Here is a 20,308-nt window from a genome sequence, read left to right on the forward strand (position 1 = left end):
TCTTTTTTTTCCTTTTTCCTTTTTTTTTCTACACTTTTTATCAGACTGCATTTTAAGGCGTATTTCTCTCACTCTTCATGACTTATGAGATACATTGAAATGTTGGTACATACAAGCATACAATTATGAGTATATATGACAGTGCAATTTTGAATCTATTGTGGAATCACATGTTTATAAATTTTGTCAAAGGCATCTTCGTAATTGTTTTATATATTTGTATGTGAAAGCTGCAAGATTTGATGTCCCCAATTTTCTTCCACACGTGTTTGCTGTTCTTTCTGTTTTTATACTCTTTTCCCTTTTTAACTACAAAACCAGTAACTGATTTATGAAAAGGTTGCTTTTGTTTGTCTAGAAGCCTTTTATGCTTTATTTCTCCCTCCCACCCTCTTTATCAGACTGCATTTTAAGGTACATTTCTTCACTTTTTATGACGCATGATTGTATATGGATATCTTGATACATACAACTATAATTATATTACGAGGAATATGAAAGTGCAATTTCGAATCTATTGTATACATGCAATCATATGATTTTATTCTGGCAATACATGTATGTGGAAAGAAATGAAGTGTAATTGTTATATAGATTTTGTTATGATATAATATAGTAAAATATAAATGCAACGTTTGATGAATTATACTATGTTAGGTGCTTTTGGTGTTTAATGATATCATTGTTTTTTTTTCAATATTTTGGTAATTTTAGCTCGAGGATTGGTGAAAAGTTTTGTAATTGCTGTGTAATAACGTCTCCTCATTTTTGTACACCCCTGCATATGTATTTTTGTTGTTGTTGCTTAGATTAAGGTTTTTTTATAAATATTCATAATCCAGAGTTTTGAAAGAAAGTGATTGTATGGAGTAGTTTTTTTTTTTCTCTCCGTTGTTGTACTGTATACATTTATGTAAGTTTTTGTTGTTTTAGATTAACAGTTGTGTGATTTTTATGTATAATTTCTCAATATGTTTATTGTAAACACCTTCAAATGTTATTTGTGAAGCACTGTGATTTTTATCTATATACACACTGTACATGTACTCTGTAAACTGAATGTATTTCAGCCTTTGGGCTGCCAATTTCAGGAACAATAAACCTTATCAATTCAATTCAATTCAATTAAAGTCAAAATTTTCATAGGCATTGTATCCAGTTATATCTGATCAGTCTTGCTTTATTGTTATTGTTATTATTATCTTACATATTGTATCATCGGTTACCAAAGGGTCAAGCTTATAGCTTATTATTGGCGACCGTTCTGTATCGTAATTCATAACACATGTACTGTAATTGTGTTACAAATGTATTTGTAATCAAAATTGTTGAAATTGTTGAAACTAGCTATAATGAGTTTCGTATTTGTATATATTATGTTTATGTTGATAAAAAAATGTAAATGATGCCATACAGAGAATGAATAAATCAAATCAAATCAAATCTTGTTCATCGTCATCAATGTGACAACCAATAACATGATCTACAGCTTCATCGACATCGTCGTAGGGGTGTCAGGATGACAGATATGCATGCAGGAAGAATCCTCAACCACAAAAATACCTTTGTCACTCCTATATGTGACAATAATAAGAGACTACCTCCTCCCCTCTTCACCCCATCCCTCAAAAAAAGGGGAAAAAAGAAAAGAAAAAAAAAGAGAGAACAGCAGCTACTTTGTGCATGCGTAGAGGATGCCGGGCGTGTGTTCAAGTGTCCGTTAAACAATGTTGAATCCTCTAATTACCTGTCTTAAGTTTCGATTGATTTTTGCTTTCGTCTCTTTTTGGCATGATAAGCACGTGCCTGCCTCAAGTGTGGGCACATGGAATCCTCTTGAACACAAAGTTCGCGTCGTGAGGACTGGTCCAGCGTAACTTTATTCTAAACCAAATAAAAAGGTCACGAGTTCTAGTTTGATCAATAGGATAATCGATCACTTAATGACGTGTGGTTGTGATCGCGATCGCGGTCGGCACCTGCAGCTGTCTGTTCTTTCACATGCAGTTCTTATCTAGCGTTGTTGTAATCACAGAGTACTAGAAAACAAGCGATAAATGTAGGACAGCGGTTGCCATGTGCAAGATAATGTGACTGTTACATCCTTCTGACTTCGTGTCATGTTTTTGAAGTGTTTGAGCGCGATAATTGCTGCCAAAGCAACATACAGAAGTGTAATATTGGCTGAAATCCTACAACATTATTTTCGGGAGGTAGTCACGACAGTGGAAATAACCATGAAATAGGATCACACATGAGTATTAAGTGCCGTTTCAAAATAATTCATTTTACCATTACACTGCTAACAACTTGGCAGTGTTTCGTACGGTAATAACATAGATAGACATGGACTAAATACTTTTGGTGTTATTTTTTCGGCTCTAATTTTCCCTTCTCTCTCTCTTTCTACATACACACAATCACACAATAACACAAACACACGCACCCACACATACACACACACACACACGAAGCATGCATTATGGTTGTATGTGTTTTGATCCTCTTTAAATCTGCGATACAGGCCTGCTTGTACACAAGTGCACATTTCAGTAGATATATGTATTATGTTTGTGTGTAAATGAAGAGTTTGTTTGCAAAAACCGATAAGTCCATATTTGCCAAATGGAGATATTTGCGATTAAAGGTCAAGAAAAACAAAGAGAATAATAACAAAATTTTTGCTTCTTTTGACCATAACTTCAAAAATGAACCTTTATATGTGGTGACCAATTTTAATAGGTATTATTTTGTACTTTATGGCAAAGACCGTATTTCAAAATCTTCAAAAATGGACTTACCGGTTTTTGGGAACAAACTCTTCAAATGTACTTGTATACATGTATATTTGGGTAAATGTCAATTGTGGAGTGATGGACCGGGTCCATTGTATATTTCTCCTTGTACTTACCTGCCTGTGGGCAAGTAGTAACGTAGGATTGTTTATCACATGCTTTTATTTGCAAAGGAAGTAAAGTATGTTTTATATATATACGTAATCATGTGTATTGCATGTTTAAGCATTGTAATGCACATTTAAACCCTCGTTATTTGCCCTCAGGTTTTTAGTTATCTTTGAGCAATTCCAAAGCGTGCATTCTTATTTGTGAGCATTAACCATTTACGGCACGGGCTCACGATTTTACCTCCGATATCATGAGTAATGATTGATATGAATGAATTGAGTGTTATTAGACCAGATGCCGAATACGATTCGTGGTGTTTCGTGTTTTAATTTCAAATCTGTTTAAAAAAGAAATACTTATCTGGATGTGTTTTATCCTTGATTAAATGAAGACATGTGAACCCTTTTCTTACCAAAGATATTATAGTGAGAATTGTTTCTACTTACCTCCTTTTCAGATGCAATGGAATTATGACATGACTATCTAACGTTATTACTTATTGCACAGTATAGACTCGGCTTGTCTGTTTCCCCGAGCAGTAGGTCTACCTGTCGATGTCTCTGTGATGTTTCTAAGAGTAAACTTTTGGTGATTATGTTGACCCCGCTACGCCTTCGCACACTTGCGCCGTAAGACAGATGATCACATCAATTGTCTTATCTAATCAGTCATAAACGAAGACGAATACCACAGAGTCTGTTAATGAGCGCAGAGTCCACAAGAAAGAGCAACATCTAGGCTGTATGACAGGGGATTTGCATTAGTTCCTCGGCTTTCGCAATTTCAGACCTCCACTGGGAGCTTATTGGGCAGTTCTTTATTCAAAGTCATTAATTCTAAGTAAGTAATTTTCAAAATTCTCTTCAGCGGAGTTCACAAGTTTTTCAACGCTGGTCAACAAGAATGGATGGTACGCTTGTGTTCATCACTTTGCTGTGTTTAACGGTTTTGCAAGTGGCTGTTGCAAGGGTAAGATTTATTACAAACCATTTACATTCTATCTCTTTATTCTGGACAGAGAAAATAATTAAGAAACAAAATTCTGTAATTTCATCCTCCTGATTTACCAAGAAAATTGTTTCCGTCATAATTATCTTATTAGTTTCTGTATCGTTAGCTTGTAACACAATGAATCTCTTAGACTTTCTGGATTATTTATCAAACGTGAAATGAGGAACTGGCAGTTTAAGCTCAAAAAGACATGTTTTGGTGTTGGCCGGCTTTTGGTCCTTGAACACTGGTCGTGTTGACACCCCGGAATGTCTCAAACATATATCAACACTAATCCATTGCGGCAAGATGTTCTTCAATGATTAGGTTTTCCTCTGCTGTAATTTGGCTTTTAACACTTCGACAACTGCAGAGACAGTTCAAAGGGAATTGACCTGATTGCATTTGACCTGATTTGAGCGAGATTTGTTGTAGGCCTATATATTTCAAGAAAGTCGCAACTTCATGCTCATTTGATACATTTCAATTTTTGTGAAATATGGAATAAGGAATAGATTTAAATCATATCGTTGTTTTTTATACGTCTTCAATGGAATTCAGCTCGCTTACCTCGAGTCAGTGCTTCTCATTATATAACCAAAAGTCGCAACCACTTTTTCTCTAAATTAAAAGGAGTGCGCAACATGAAGTTGTAGGAACATACAGCCGCAGTAAGTCCAAATGAATCAGAATCATCTAAGGAAGTAAACAAGCAATGTAACACAAAAACATTATTCAATTGGGATATTATGATTATGACAACCACAACCTCAGCAGAAATGATAAGAAACTGAAAATGGTATCAATCGTTCCTAGGCCCTCGACATCACCAGCTGATAACATAACCTGGTTATCGGATGCGAAAGACGAATATAAAGAGAAAACCCCTCACACGCAGGTGTACACATACACACGAAGTATAGTCCTAATGGGCCAAAGTCACGAGACCGACACCCACAAATCACATAGCCCATGAGTTACACAGACCACGAGTCATAGCATGACTCAAGGTCTGTATAACTCACAGTCCATGAGTTATGTATTCCACAAGTCACATAGCTCATATGCGTTCAACACTAAGCAAATAAGTCCCATAAGTCCGGCGCTAGGCAAACAAGGCCCACGAGATAGCCAATATAAAGCAAACAAGGCCACAAATTCGAAACTAAGCAAACAAGGCCCACGAGACCGACACACTATGCCCTGTGACGTAACGTCGGTCTCGTGGGCCTTGTTTACCTAGTGTCGCACTCTTGGGCCTTGTTTGCTTAATGTCGAACTCGTGGGCCTTGTTTGCATGGTGTCAGACTCGTGGACCTTGTTTGCCAAGTGTCGGACTTATAATATATAGGCATTATATTACTTGCCTAGCGTTGAACTCATGAGCTGTATGACTCATGGACCCGTTTTCAATGTCGAACTCGTGGGCTGCATGACTCAAGGGTACCGGTCTCGTGGGACGACCCCGTCATGAGTTGCTACGAATTCCGTATTGATGGACCTAAAGTGTAGCACCACATGATTTTCCTCGACTCGCAGCAAAAGCTCGTGCTGCTTCTCGCGGACGGACTGAGGTGGGATCGGTATGGCGAGGACCTGCCCAGCTTGATGAGAATCGAAGAAAATGGCGTGCGGGCAGACTGGATGGACGGTGTATTTGTCACTCTTTCATGTCCGTCCATGTACTCCATAGCAACAGGTAACCTGCGTGTCATATTATTGTTCTCAAATATAAAGCCCTACAAGAACAGGAGTCATGTGCATTATTGTGCACGGCCAGTTCATGAGTCAATTCATTCCGTAGGGGCATTTGTCTTGATAATTATTGTCCACCAGCTCTCAGAGACCATCCTCTTCTATTCATCCGTGCAAATGACTACAATGTACTTTCATGTAATTCCATCTGCATGTCATTTGTAATCCGGCTACGCAATGGATCATGTGAAAATGTGAACATTCCTGTGGATTACGATATCTCCAATAATTTCATTGTCTACGCACCCTTGATACGAAGATATTCCATATTGCTTTGAAATTATGGAAGAATGAAATTTATCACAAGTCTGCAACAGCTTTTATCAGTTTTATTGAAAACAAACAGCTGGAATGGTTGGCCCTGTCATCCTCGATCATGTCGATAGAGATACAGCAGCATTAGGCCTACGGCTGTACGGTATTGTGTAACAATGAATAGAATTGATACGAGTTACTCCTGCACCTTGACAAAAGCTTTGTTGACGTAAATGATACCATACAAAAATGATGATGGCTAAAAATTTTCACCAGATGTAATAATCACCCTCCATCTAATGACAGGCTTGTACCCGGAGAGCCATGGCGCCATTCACAATCTGTATTTCGACCCTGTGACTCGGGAGCGAACGTTGTCGTACGCAAACACGCTCAACAAGACGGAGTGGTTCGACACCGGGGCAGAACCGGTATGGGTTACGGCCATTCTCCAAGGACTTACAGCGGCGGTCATCATGTATCCGGGTGGCACAGTGCCGATCAAAGGTACTATTATTATGTTATCATGTCTGAATGATATTGTTGTCACAAAAGGTTACCGCAATTTCAAAGGAAAAAAAAAAAGGTAAATCAGTATTATCATTCAAGGGAAAATCATAAAAAGAACAATGGAAAATAACATTTTTTTGTTTGTTTGTCTGTTTGTTTGCTTGTTGGCTTGTTTGTTTGTTTGTTTTATCTTAGAGAGAATAGTCTGGATGCATCCATGTGAAATATCATACTTTGTGCAAATAATGTCATCCCGAACATTGGTCAATCATCTGCGTAATATCGTTCTTTGTTGTTTTTGTTGCTGTCGTTGGTTTTTGTTTTTGTTTTTGTTTTTGTTTCTTTTTTTTTGGGGGGGGGGTGGCTATTATATATATATATATATATATATATATATATATATATATATATTAAAATTGTTTGCCTAATTGCATTTTTCACACCCTGAGATTTCAAGGGAACTGAAAAAACGCCACATGAAAAGTGGTCAAAACACTGGTAGATGTAAATTTGACAGTTGACAGTATGGTTCGGCGTGAAGAGAAAAACTTCATAACTCTTGCTGTCTGCATCTCGTTTGCAGCACCTCCAAGGCGTCCACATAGTTAGCACGGCCCAAATAAAGTTGAAAACGTATGTCTGTGGACAGGCACGTACTCACACTATAGCACAGTCTGAGCCATAATATGGCACTTTCCATGGTAGGACGTTTATCATATTATGATAAACGTCCTACCATGGAAAGTGCTCGTCTGATTTTTGTTCTCACTAATAAAGAGGAACTCAGAATGTCCAACTACAAAATTGTACGATCACTACAAAATATGAAATTTACGTAGGAGTGTTAATAGTGATGAATTAGATAGGCAAGAAACAGGGCTGAGGAAGTTTTTGTTGTTTTTTTTTTTCTACTGTAAGACGAGTCCATTTCCTCTGAAATATATGATTATTGCAGTAAAATGATGTAGAAGAATTATGAGGGCTTATTTGTAATTAATTCGTCTTCCTATCTTCCGTTGCTACAGCTGTTCGTAAAATATGATTGCTATGGACTAAGATGATAAATAATGAAATTAAATAAATGAAATTAAATAAATGCAATATATCAACTTGAACAAGATAATAAACAATGAAATGAAATAAATGAAATTAAGTAAATGCAATAAAACAACTTGAACAACTTGAAGATAACCAATATTTCCCGGCATGTTGCGTAGATAAATTACCATAATTACATGTCATTATTACTTTTACTTTGTTTTACAATCAATTTTGTCTGTTGAAATTCAACATCAGCATTATGTGTTTCTATTTTCATTACAGTTATTGTCGGTGATTCCGCTTGATTTCTTGGCAGTTTGCCAGTGTCATAATGTTTAAGCTTTACATCTAATTGCCTGACGGAGTTAAAGTAGTTTTGAACCTTGGTCATGCAGTTTGAAGGAGAAAGAAAACAAAAACAAAAAGGCCAAGACAAGATATGCGTCCATCACTCCACACAAAAGTCGTGCAAGATTAATAGACGTATAAGGAACTTGATTATTGATCTCTCTGCTAAACTGAAGCTTCAAGTGGTTTTTTTTTTCTTATCACAGGGTACACAGTTATTATCACGATCCGATCACATCTTCTTGGATTTTATCACACTGCAAAAGCCATGGACTTTGCAGTTATCTTTGTCTAGCGTTTAACAAAAAAAAAAAGTAGAAAGACATTAAAAAACATAACAAGAACAATGACAGGACATTAATGTGTTATCAGAAGCTCCAGATTAACTAATATTTGAAGGGGCTGAAAGAACATCTCCCTTGATATTTACCCGAGGTCACAGCGATCACTATAATGATGAGACTCTCAAAAGAGATTTTTAAAGAAAAATAAACAGGGATAAGGTCATACATTGTAAACCAACGTCTTGTGGAAACATCAGCCATAATTATTGCTGTTTGCATATGTGAGAACTTTTAACTTTTGAAGTGGATTCACCTCACAAAATTGTTTAAGCGTATGGCACAATGTGCCTAGTTGATACCTTTTGCTGACTATTGCTAGTCACCTGGGACGAACCACGAGGGGTCGGCATCAGGATATTGCCCGTTTTCTTGTGTGGGTAGGTACACGGTGAACCATTTCAACGGGCTATATGCAAGCTGCTCCTCCCAATGAATGAGTGAAGTGGGATCTAACTCACATACGGGACCTTTATGCAATGTCCTATCTGAGGAGCAGGGTGTTTTGCCTCTTACGAAAGGAGATGGAATACTTACACGCGACATTGTTCGGCGAGACTCGAAAATCGAACTCGGGTCCTTTCGATCTGGAGGCACACGCACTACCGACTGACCCAAATCACCACCCTTAGAATAATTATTATAAATTCATACACGTGACGTTATGGATAGATGTTCGCCGTCATGGTGTTAACTTGACTTTGGATAATGCAACTGTTTTCCTGACAAACTTCATCAATACCTAGAGAGGGCGACCTAATTTCCTCGATTGCAATATCATTTGACATTTCTCAATGTAAAGAGAAATGAAGAGAAATGAGGGAAAAAGTTAGTTGAATTCACTATACTTGACATGATTTCAAGAAAAGGCCGCTATATGATGTAAAACATGCCAAATTCATAGCTTACGTTATCTGTTTTTGTTATCTGCCAGGTGAGACTGTTTAAGAAAGAGAAAAGGACACTCTCGTGTCAATATTGAATCCAGGAGTTAGGTCTTCCGATCATCGGGATGCAATTCTTTCATTTGATTTCTTTTATAGCAAATTGAAACATCATTCAGGGAAATAAGGATAACCATGATAACAGCAATTACAATATTGTTCGCGATTATGATCACCATACATCACCCTTATTGTCTGTTAGAATTATCACCATTATGGACATCATCCTAGCTTCTATTATTATCACTGAAATTAGGCATTAAGCCGAACATCAGCGTGCCAGCGGGAACGTACTTCACCATCAACTACTCGATGAAACAGCGAGTCGATGATACGATCAGGTGGTTGAAGGACGACGACTTTGACCTCGTCTTCCTGTACTTCGACAACCCCGACGAGTACAACCACCTGTTCGGCCTCGGTTCCGTCAACGCTACTGAAAAGTTATACGAGGTGTGTATCACAACTCAATCGTTATGCTGCACAAGAGCTGCTAGTCTTTACAGTAGGGCCTACTTGATTAAATGCATTGATAACGAAAACCAGTACTTTCGCGAGTAGCGCCATATGCATGGATCACAGGAATATTATCGGTCAGCCACTGTTTCTTTAAAACAACATCCTTATCCACTAAATTATCGGCACATAATTCTCATGATCACACAAATGCAACGAGTTTCCTATCTTTTCTTAATTGCAGATAATCAATTTTAATAATGTCAGCGACCTCTACTAACTAAATAACCTGCATGTTGATTAATTGGACAGTCCTAACTCACTCTCCCTGCAGTTTACTCTCTATGCATCTTCACGTTTTGTATTCCAAAAAACCTATTCCAAAAACCTATCCGCAACAAAATTGATACGTTTGGAAGAAGCATTTCAAACAATGCAATTTTGAAAGAACCATTTCAAACGCGTGATATTCACAAGTTTCATCTTTGCTCTCACGTAGGTGGACAGCTACATCGGCTACCTGTTCGATCGCCTCGCTGAGACCGGACTTGACGAAAACACCAACGTCCTCGTGGTCAGCGACCACGGCCACATCAACGTCGAGACGGAGAAGTACATCATCCTCGACGACTACATCGATTTCCGAGATGTCGATTTCAGGGTCACCGACTACGGCCCCATGTTCCAGCTTGTTCCGAAGAACGGAACAAACGACACGGTAAGTAGGCTATAACCAGTATGGCGGCAAGAACACACCTACCATCCTTGTGTTATTACAATACTAAGTAGATATCAGTCAGTGAAGCCTAATTCTCGGTATCGCCAATGCGAAAAAAAAAAAAAAAAAAACCCCAAAACAAGCAAACATACTTCTGCGCACGCTGCAGAGTCCTGTCACAGATGCTCTGTGGGATTCCTTAGGAGCATTGTCGTTTCGCGCGTGTCTCAGTCCCCATGCGATTCAATGAAATTCGTCTGCTTTTCTTGGGTTGCTGCTTCTTTCTTCGGTTAAACTTAAATTAAGCTTTAAAAAAAGTTTAAAACCTTTACGTTTTACTGATTTGCAGTCACTGAGTCATACCTCGCTTTTGCGAGGCTTCAATTTGCTGGTCACATGATGGGAAGCGAAGATATCTTCAACAAAAATGCCCATGGATTAAGACGAGACGTGACCTGAGTGCATTATGCAGCCAAAACCGGGTGAAAGTTTGTCCCCTGAGCTATCCCATACAATGCATCCAAAGCGATGCTCGCCGCGAGGCACCCAGGTACACTGTATTGGTGATACCTAGAATTAGAATGGTGTTACACTGTCCAAAAATTGACGCACGATGGGCACACGAGTGAAATTTTCAATTTCGCCGCGAAGTTTGCCTCGAACCTGATTAAAAGCCAATCAACAGCCAAAGCAAATAAATGCCCATAGAAGATCACACGATGACATCTGATATCAGAACCACACTATAGAAGGCCACACGAAGATGTTTACAAGTCTTCATTCTAAAAACGAGCCTTGGTTAGATCCTCTGTCTGTGGTTTTGGCTTGCCAAAGATTTTGCTGCTGCTCACGAAGTTGCTGCCGAAGCCTGAGAAATTCCATCGGCGGCCATAAGATGCCCTCACGAAGTTTATTCTATCAAAGCAGAATTTTGAACATTTCCTTTATTATGTGTCATTCTTTGCTCAAATTTGGGACAGTGTGATGTCTGCATAAGACATGTTTCAAACTATTCCCATCTTCTTCCAGGTGTACAACGCTCTCAAGAACGCGCATCCGGCCATGCACGTGTACAAGCGAGAGGAGATTCCCGAGCGGTTTCACTACCGGAACAATTCCCGCATCCTCCCCATTGTAGGATTTGTGGATCCCGGATGGCATATCCACTCGCAGGTGGGCCTATACACCCGTCCTTTTAAGCTCGTAGAATGAATGACGCCATTTACGTATTTAATCTACCTTCTATTTAGTGATTTCAGAACATTTCACTTGAAAATCGCTATAGGTGTGAGCATGTGTAAACCTTCTATCTCCATCAACAATTCACTTGCAATGCACTATGTACACACTTAATTGTGAGTATGTGCGTGAGTGTGCGTTGGGTGTATGTGTTTATCTTTATGTATATATATATATATATATATATATATATATATGGGTGCTGTTCGTTATTCCGAAGGTTCGATATGCCGAAGGTTCATTTATTCCGAAGGTTCGTTAATCCGAAACACTCAAATTCCCTATACCTAGAGGTTCGTTAATCCGAACATTTGTGGCGTTATTCCGAAGGTTCGTTATTCCGAAGATTTGTTCATCCGAAAATGAAATTCGGAAAAACGAACCTTCGGAATAAGGAATCTTCGGACTGAAGGGCCTTCGGAACAAGGAATCTTCGGAATAACGAGCTGTAACCATATATATATATATATATATATATATATATATATATATATGTATACATGATATGTTTGGGTGTGGGTTCACTTCGGGTATGTGTGAGTGTGCGCATTAATCAAAATACAGACAAAATGAAATTATTTTGGACTTGATGACAGTCTGAACAGTATAAGAATAGAATTTCGCTTACCCTAAAACAACACCGACTGAGTATATCCAACAATTAATCACATTCAACTAATACTATACTTAACATACACTTGTATTACTTCGGTCATTATTATTCTGACCTGTTGTAATTCTTCAATTGCTTCAGGAAGCTCTACACCCGTACGTGGATGTCAGGTCCGACCACGGCTACGACAACCAGTGGATGGTGATGAAGTCCTCCTTCTACGCCCAGGGTCCGTACTTCAAGAAGGCCCACCGCGCACCTCCTCTTGAATCCGTGAGATGACCAGAATTTGTTTGGTCGTTGTTTGTTTGTTTGTTTGTTTGTTTCATGTTTCATCTGAGAAGATGGCTGTTTGATACAGTCATCCGCAAGACTCGTTGATGAAAAGAAGAAAAACACGTACACATAAATACAAAGCAACCAAATGGATCAGTGAAAATTGTATTTAATAGCAAAGCGTCATACGTAAATGAATATGATGACTATTTTATCCCTTTGCTTAATTTTTCTGTTTATTTTTTTTTTGTTTTTGTTTCATCTTATTTGCTCACAACCCCATACCAAGGCACAAAGAGGTCTTTTGGCTGTTAAGAAACCTTCACGTTTTTTTTTTTGTAAATCACAATAATAGCGTTGAACACGAAGCTTCCTGTTCACTTTTTCGATGCATTTGAAAGATTACATAAACTGACTCCACCACCTGTCCATCATGGGCGTAAATCCCGGGGGGGATGGGGGGATATATCCCCCCCTGAAATGGAGGAGGGGGGGATGGCCTGTACAATCATCCCCCCCTGAATTTTGGGGGAAAAAATGGAGGAAGCAGAAATGTGATTGTATCAATTTTGGCATATTGCATGACGTTTGTACGCCGGCCTTCAGACAGGTAACAGAGCTGAACAGTATTCTATCTTGTAGGAAAATGTATACATAATTTTCTCAAGCGCTCGCTCGCTTCGCTCGCTCGCGAAGAAAGTAACATCGACATACACTGTAAGGTATGGCTCAGACGTTGACAACGTCAAATAGTATAGGCCTATAATGTAAACATGCTATGACGCGAGTAACTGGGGACCATCTGCAAGATATGTAGGAAAACAAACAAACAAACAATAACAAAAACTATATCGCCATAATCGCGATTGAACCCCTCCATTTCCTGAATCATTCCTGAGAAACGACAGTGACTGGTGACTCAGTCAGGATACATCTATGAGCATACCCAGGGAAGATCAGGGGCGTCGAATCTATCTGGGGGGGGGGGGGGGGGGGGCAAAGGGGCATTTGCCCCGCCCCTACGGAAGTGTTTAGGCAGACAAATCATTTATCCCCCAAGCAATTCCCGAGATGAGGACAAATCTCGAACTTTCTTAATGGAAAATTGTCCAAATATCGCCAGAACTATGCACCAGATCGTTGTATTGCAATCAGAAACATGCAAAAGCTCCGCTATACAGGATCCCTTTCGATAGACTTTGTACACTTTTGAGATTGACGTATATTTCCCTAATTTATCAAAGAGTGTGCAGCAGATCTTTCACTTAACAAAAGCACCCTCATATGCAGAGGCGTCGATGGGGGGGGGGATGGTTCCCCCGTAAAAGTGGGACAAACAAAAGCGAAAAATATAGCTACAAACGGCAGTGTTTGGAGTGTAAAATGTCAAAATTTTAAAGCTCGCTCGCTCCGCTCGCTCGCATTTAATCGCTATGCCATTCTCCTGATGCTGCTGCCTGTGAATGGCAGCAGTTGCGCCCGGTGCGCCCCGGCCCCTTAATTTCCAAAGCGAAAAATATAGCTACAAACTACAAACGGCAGTTTTTGGACTGTAAAATGTCAAAATTTTGAAGCTCGCTCGCTTCGCTCGCTCGCATTTAATCATTATGCCATTCTCCTGATGTTGCAGCTAATTGCCAGCAGTTTTCGCCCGATGCGCCCCCCTTAATTTCCAAAGCGAAAAATATAGCTACAAACGGCAGTTTGGGGACTGTAAAACGTCAAAATTTTCAAGCTCGCTCCCTTCGCTCGCTCGCATTTAATCATTATGCCATTCTCCTGATGTTGCTGCTAGTAATTGCCAGTAGTTTTCGCCCGGTGCGCCTCCTTAATTTCCAAAGCGAAAAAATACCAGCCACAAACGACAGTTTTTGGGGACTGTAAAATGTCAAAATTTTCAAGCTCGCTCGCTTCGCTCGCTCGCATTTAATCATTATGCCATTCTCCTGATGTTGCTGCTAGCAATTGCCAGTAGTTTTCGCCCGGTGCGCTCCCTTAATTTCCAAAGCGAAAAACTACAGCCACAAAGGACAGTTTTTGGGGACTGTAAAATATCAAAATTTTCAAGCTCAATCGCTTCGCTCGCTCGCATTTACTCGTTATGCCATTCTCCTGATGTTACTGCCAGTAATTGCCGGCAGTTGCGCCCGGTGTGTCCCCCCCCCCCTTGATTTCCAAAGCGAAAAAATACAGCCACAAACGACAGTTTGGGGACTGTAAAATGCCAAAATTTTCAAACTCGCTCCCTTTCATTTAATCGTTATGCCATTCTCCTGATGTTGCATGCTGCCAGTAATTGCCAGCAGTTGTGCCCGGTGCGCCCCCCTTTAATTTCCAAAGCGAAAAATATAGCCACAAACGACAGTTTTGGGACTGTAAAAAGTCAAAATTTTCAAACTCACTCGCTTCGCCCGCTCGTATTCAATCGTTATGCCATTCCCCTGATGTTGCTGCCAGTAACTGCCAGTATACAAGTTGCACCCGGTGCACCCCCCTTAATTTCCAAAGCGAAAAAATACAGCCAAAAGCGGCAGTTTTGGGACTGTAAAATGTCAAAATTTTCAAGCCCGCTCGCTTCACTCGCTCGCATTTAATTGTTATGCCATTCTCCTGATGTTGCTGCCAGTAATTGCCAGCAGTTGCACCCGGTGCGCCTCCCTTAGTTTCCAAAGCAAAAAAATACAGCCACAAAGGACAGTTTTTGGACTGTAAAATGTCAAAATTTTCAAACTCGCTCGCTTCGCTCGCTCGCATTTAATCGCTATACCATTCTCCTGATGTTGCTGCCAGTGATTGACAACAGTTGCGCCCGGTGCGGCCCCCCTTGATTTCCAAAGCGAAGAAGTATAGCTACAAACGGCAGTTTTTAGCATGTAAAAGCATTATGTCGAAATTTTCAAGCTCGCTCGCTCCGCTCGCTCGCATTTAATCGCTATGCCATTCTGCTGATGCTGCTGCCAGTGATTGACAGCAGTTGCGCACGGTGTGCCCCCTCCCCCTTAATTTCCAAAGCGAAGAATATAGCTACAAACGGCAGTTTTGGGACTGTAAAATGTCAAAATTTTCAATGTGAAAAGATTTCACCGTGGGAGGGAGAAACCCCCCTACCATACCCTCCCCCCCCCCCTCGCTTGCTTCGCTCCCTCACGATCTCATAACCGCTCCCCCAAGATCAAATCCTGTCTACGCCGGTGATAGGCCCACTATTTAGTAGGCCTTCGCAGTGATGTCGCACAGGCGGAGCAAGAGCTGAAATACCACGATTTAGTCATTCAATAATATATTGTGAATATTTCATTTTCTATTGGTTTTTTAAAGAAAAAACAAACAAAAATTTCACCAAAAGTGTGCAGCAGATCGCTGAATTTCAGGTCTGAAAATGCAAAATCTTCCTCGTGTGGGAGAGGAACCCCCCCCCCCCATACACAGCCTCCCCCCGTTAACCCGGTCGCTCCGCTCTCTCTCACAGATATTTCAAAAACAAAAACATGTCTTCATACTCTTAAGGTCTGATTTTCCGCCGCAAGTCATCTGACAAGCAAAAAAAAAGCAACAACAAGAACAAAAAGTCTTCATATTTTTGCTGCCACTTTCCTCCCACTTTATATTTCATGCAAAAGAGTGGGACATCCGATCCCTGTAAAGTGTGCGTGTGGGGGGGGGGGGGGGGGGGAGAAGCTTCTCTCCCCCCCCCCCCCCCCCCAAGGCTGCGCCAGTCCGGTTATGGGCTTGTAAGCGTGGTGATGGTGACCATCCCCCCCACTCCTCAGTACGGATTTACGCCGTTGCTGTCCATATATAGTGTAGTCCCGTTTTAACGAACGTGGTTATAACGAAATTCCGGTTACAATGAAGTAAAAATTCAGGCCCCAACATTATCCATTTTATGTAGTTTTATTGTTTCTTGTGTTTGGTTATAACCAAATTTCGATATAACGAAAGAAAACTGCCGGCTCCGAGGACTTCGTTATAACGGTAGTCCACTGTACAAATAAAAAGCGTTGCACATGACAAATTGTTATTAATTTGTGATCTGACGTTAATGACGAAACGTCCTATTGTGTTGTATTTAATCTTAATCTTAATTTAATCTTTAAACTTATTGATAAAACGTGCCTGTCTGTATATCTTTGTCATATTTTTTTGACGATGGTCGTATGCGGTCACTTGAGAATGTGAAACGTCTTATTTTCTTCTTGAGTAGTATTTCATGCTTTTTTTTTTTGCAGGTCCTTGAAAGCATTGTCAATTGCGAACTCAATTTTATCTAACAGCAATCAAATCCAAATCGATGTTCCTCTACATAAACTGATTTTGTGCACTCTCTCCCTATTAGGTCGATCTGTACATGCTGATGTGTGAAATCCTCGAGATTGACCCGGCTCCTAACAACGGCTCGCGCGCCAGGTACTCCGACATGCTGGCCCAGTCCGCCCCGACGACCCCGCCCATGACAACCGCCTCTGCAGAGACATTTCATGCCTTGTCCGCCCCACTCCTCCTGCTGGCTGTGGTGCTTTTAGCGATAGTATTACACTAAGGGATCGTTCGATAAAAGAGATCAGCAATTATTGTAAGTTATTGCAATTGCAGGTGCAGTGGTCGGAGCTACCGGGTTGCCTCGAAACAGCAATTATTACTCTCTATTTCAAACTCTTATTTACCAAACGTTTGTTACCAGAGCGTTTATCAAGTGATCCATGACTGAATCACAGGGGAAGGATTATTTGAGTCGTACCTCACAAAAGAACGAGTAGTGATTCTGTCTTAACCCTTTATGCGCAAGACACTTTGGATAGTGTGTGCAGCGTTTTATCGTTCAGTTCTGTTTATTTCATTTTAGCACGGAACCTTCTTCAGCAAATGGCTGTTCTTCAGCTGGTCCGGGCCTTTTCTTTTTCTCTGTGCCAGTTCGCACTCAAAGCACACAAAGGGTTAATCGTCATTATCATTAATTCATGTTATATTATCTCCTTACGGACGAAAGTGTATTCGAGTTCCACCCACGGTTAGGTGGCCGCTGTCACCTACAGGGGTCCGTCACGAGTGAACCACCCATCCTGGCGAATAATTTAAAAATGCGAAATTCGATGGGCATGCGGTGCTTGTTGTAGACGAAATTCATGGAGCTCTCCGGTTCGTAGTAGTGATAGCTGATCGTCCTGTTCGACGAATCCCTCTCGAATGGGTAAAAACCGTACAAGGAGATTTCGTCGCAGAATAGGCTCGCCAGGGAGAATGCGATTAAACCCGTCGATGGGTTCCTGTTTTTCCATAATCTGAAGTTTAAAAAAAAAAGACAAGCATAACAACGAAAAATATTGTCAGTCGCTTCGAAAAAGAAGACGCTAAAACCTTTGCTTCATTCTTCTGATTCCTGTTGATGATGCGTCCTTTTTTAATGTTTTCTTATGATACGATATTGAAACAAATCATGACAACACAAATACCTTTATTCAAATTCAATGAAAGTGCGTATTGGAGTAAACATCGATACTATAAGAGCTACATACATCGTTAACATAACTTGCAAATTTACTTCCACGCATGTTTTTTTTTTTTTTTTTTTTTTTTAGTAGTAGCTTTATTTAGTAGCTTTAGTATTTTTCACCCTCCCTGACTTCCACGCATGTTTTTTTTTTTTTTTTTTAGTAGCTTTATTTAGTAGCTTTATTTTTTTTCACCCTCCCTGACTGTATCATAAAAAAAAAATGTATCAATATTTCTTTATAATCTACATTTTTCTGGTTCGCCCCTTTGTAGGCTTTTTGTGTGTTTTGAAATAAACTAAGAATAAACATTTGAGAGTCTAAGAGCTTTTATAGAATAAAAGTGTATCAAGATTAGAAATTTGATGTTCAAATTTATATCATCTTATCATATCTTTCCCTCTCACCTTCACAGTTTTCTCTTCCTCCTCCCCTCTCTCGATTCTTTTCGCTCTTTTTTCTCTCCAGCATACATATTATGTTGTATAAATATATAACATTTGTGAAATAATTCATTTGTGCATAATGAAGGATGTGTGTGTGTGTGTGTGTGTGTGTGTGTGTGTGTGTGTGTGTGTGTGTACGTGTGTGTAGAGGCGCAGTCTGGCATTTTATGCCTCTGTTGTCACTTCCGAGGCAACCTTACCATTAAACATGTCGAAACTGATACTTAAAGATTTTACTCTGTACACGTTTTATGTGAAAAATGACATAATGATGATGAGGATGTATACACTAACTTTGCACAAATGCCCTCCATGACCCGCGGACTGTACGCCCATCTGATGTCTTCCCGACCACTGCCCTGGCCATTCCGATGTACCCAGGTTGCAGCGACGTCGAGACGGTCGCGAAAGCCGCCCTTCGTGTACCAAACGATTCCGTTGCCGACGTCTCGCAGTCTCCTCAGCAAATCGACACACAGTGGGCTCGCTGGCACAGCCGCGTACCTCGTCTGGTTTTCAGCACACCGCACCGACTGCATGAGCTGAACGCGATTCATCGTGGTCATCGTTGTCCTCGATCCGACATCGTCCGCGTAGTCCCGGCCAAACGGCGCTAGGTTCATTCGCAGCACGAAGTCGTGTGTGTCAATATCCTTCCCACACTGGCTTCCCAGGAGAATGCCGGAGTTGCCGACTATCGCACATCTCCGCGGTCTCTCTGTGAACGTGTCCGATACAAGCTTAGAAGGTCTCGGTGATTTGTCGTCAGAAGCGTTTATAAATACAAACTGTTTGCGATTGGTCTTAGAATTGAATATTTGGATTGCATCGCGAAGTTTGACCACGGATTCTACTTTCTTCCTAGAGAAAGGGAAAACATGACAAAGTTTGAAAAAACCGATGCCTATTTTGAAGGCGAAACTTGCATATCTTATTATATATTAACAAAGAAAATACACATGTATTACGTCATGTACTGCTAACTACTATTTGCAACACAATTCATTTTCAATAACGTCCGTGCTCGAGGACGTATGGCTCACGATTAAGAAAAGAGAAAACTTGCGATGACTACTTACCGCATTCTCATAACACTTTTGCTGACGTAAGACTCACGATCTAGTAGACTTTCTGACAAAACTGAAACATTGCCTGGTTGGTAATAGGAAAAGGAACGGGAAAACAAGAATGTTTGGTCTACACCGATTTGGGGAAATAAAAGAGTGCTTCACAACATGTAAATTGAATTAAGCACAGCTTTAAACTAATGAGAAGATACTACGATGAATCAAAATGAGCGGTAAAGTTGGCTGCTTATGATAGTCATAGCTTTACTATCAGTCATGTATTCGGCGAAGCCGCGCTATTGCCTCTGATGACCATATGGACGACACGTTGAAAAAAAAAAAAAAAGGTTATGACCCAAACTATTAATTGCATGAGTGCTCACCTACTTATCCGTCTTTCGTGTTTTTTTTTTTCTCTCTCTCTACGGCGAGAAAAGTAATGACAGTATTTTTGCAGAATTATGTATTATCTTGACCCCAAAATCAAATACAATTTTCGTGTTTTCAAAGTAAGACAGTGTGTAAGTATGAACATTGCAGTCTCACATTTCCATCGTAGCAAAGTTAATTTCTACCAGCTTACAAAATTGACTTTCTGCCCTTTCTCATCGCAAATTGTCTCTTTCATCCAAAACTGTAAAATGAGTACAACTTACTCTGTGATGTCGTAAGAGGGCGCCACTCGTAATCGTCTGCTGTCATTGACTTGGAGTCAGAATTGTTGCTCTGTAATCTCGGTGGACCGGTAGACCATGACTCCGAGCGCCTGTTTAACACGGGTAACACATCTGAAAGTAAACATACAGAAAATGTCCTGGAGAGGATATCAAACGTGCGTCTAGAGCTACCGACTATTATGATGATCATGAGCTAGGAATTGACGCTGACCTGATTTTAAACAATTTTTAAAATTT

The 20,308-nt window shown here is 40.1% G+C and overlaps 2 protein-coding genes across 2 annotated transcripts; one reads left to right on the forward strand and one right to left on the reverse strand.

The window, feature by feature from the left end:
- Positions 1 to 6,382: 6,382 nt before the first annotated feature.
- LOC140234271 (ectonucleotide pyrophosphatase/phosphodiesterase family member 7-like) lies at positions 6,383 to 16,946 on the forward strand. Its single transcript, XM_072314332.1, has 6 exons — positions 6,383 to 6,413; positions 9,347 to 9,543; positions 10,046 to 10,264; positions 11,294 to 11,459; positions 12,280 to 12,389; positions 16,729 to 16,946. The coding sequence occupies exons 1-6, from the start codon at positions 6,383 to 6,385 to the stop codon at positions 16,930 to 16,932; spliced, it is 927 nt and encodes a 308-aa protein (XP_072170433.1). The 3' UTR covers positions 16,933 to 16,946.
- A 357-nt stretch (positions 16,947 to 17,303) lies between these two features.
- On the reverse strand, positions 17,304 to 19,442 carry LOC140234538 (alpha-2,8-sialyltransferase 8B-like). Its single transcript, XM_072314577.1, has 3 exons — positions 19,407 to 19,442; positions 18,622 to 19,188; positions 17,304 to 17,671 (listed from the first exon to the last, which is right to left on the reverse strand). The coding sequence occupies exons 1-3, from the start codon at positions 19,415 to 19,417 to the stop codon at positions 17,416 to 17,418; spliced, it is 834 nt and encodes a 277-aa protein (XP_072170678.1). The 5' UTR covers positions 19,418 to 19,442; the 3' UTR covers positions 17,304 to 17,415.
- Between the last annotated feature and the right edge of the window lie 866 nt (positions 19,443 to 20,308).

Source organism: Diadema setosum, chromosome 10, assembly GCF_964275005.1.
Source record: "Diadema setosum chromosome 10, eeDiaSeto1, whole genome shotgun sequence".
Lineage (NCBI taxonomy): Eukaryota > Metazoa > Echinodermata > Echinoidea > Diadematoida > Diadematidae > Diadema > Diadema setosum.

What these genes read in the sequence shown, in the direction of transcription:
- LOC140234271 (XM_072314332.1), top strand. Translation starts at nt 6,383, where the DNA reads ATGTATCCGGGTGGCACAGTGCCGATCAAAG. An exon ending in AGAACGGAACAAACGACACG is followed by an intron (nt 10,265 to 11,293) that starts GTAAGTAGGCTA and finishes ATCTTCTTCCAG; the next exon opens with GTGTACAACGCTCTCAAGAA. An exon ending in GCGCACCTCCTCTTGAATCC is followed by an intron (nt 12,390 to 16,728) that starts GTGAGATGACCA and finishes TCTCCCTATTAG; the next exon opens with GTCGATCTGTACATGCTGAT.
- LOC140234538 (XM_072314577.1), bottom strand. An exon ending in ATGGAGGGCATTTGTGCAAA is followed by an intron (nt 17,672 to 18,621) that starts GTTAGTGTATAC and finishes TTTAAACTTCAG; the next exon opens with ATTATGGAAAAACAGGAACC.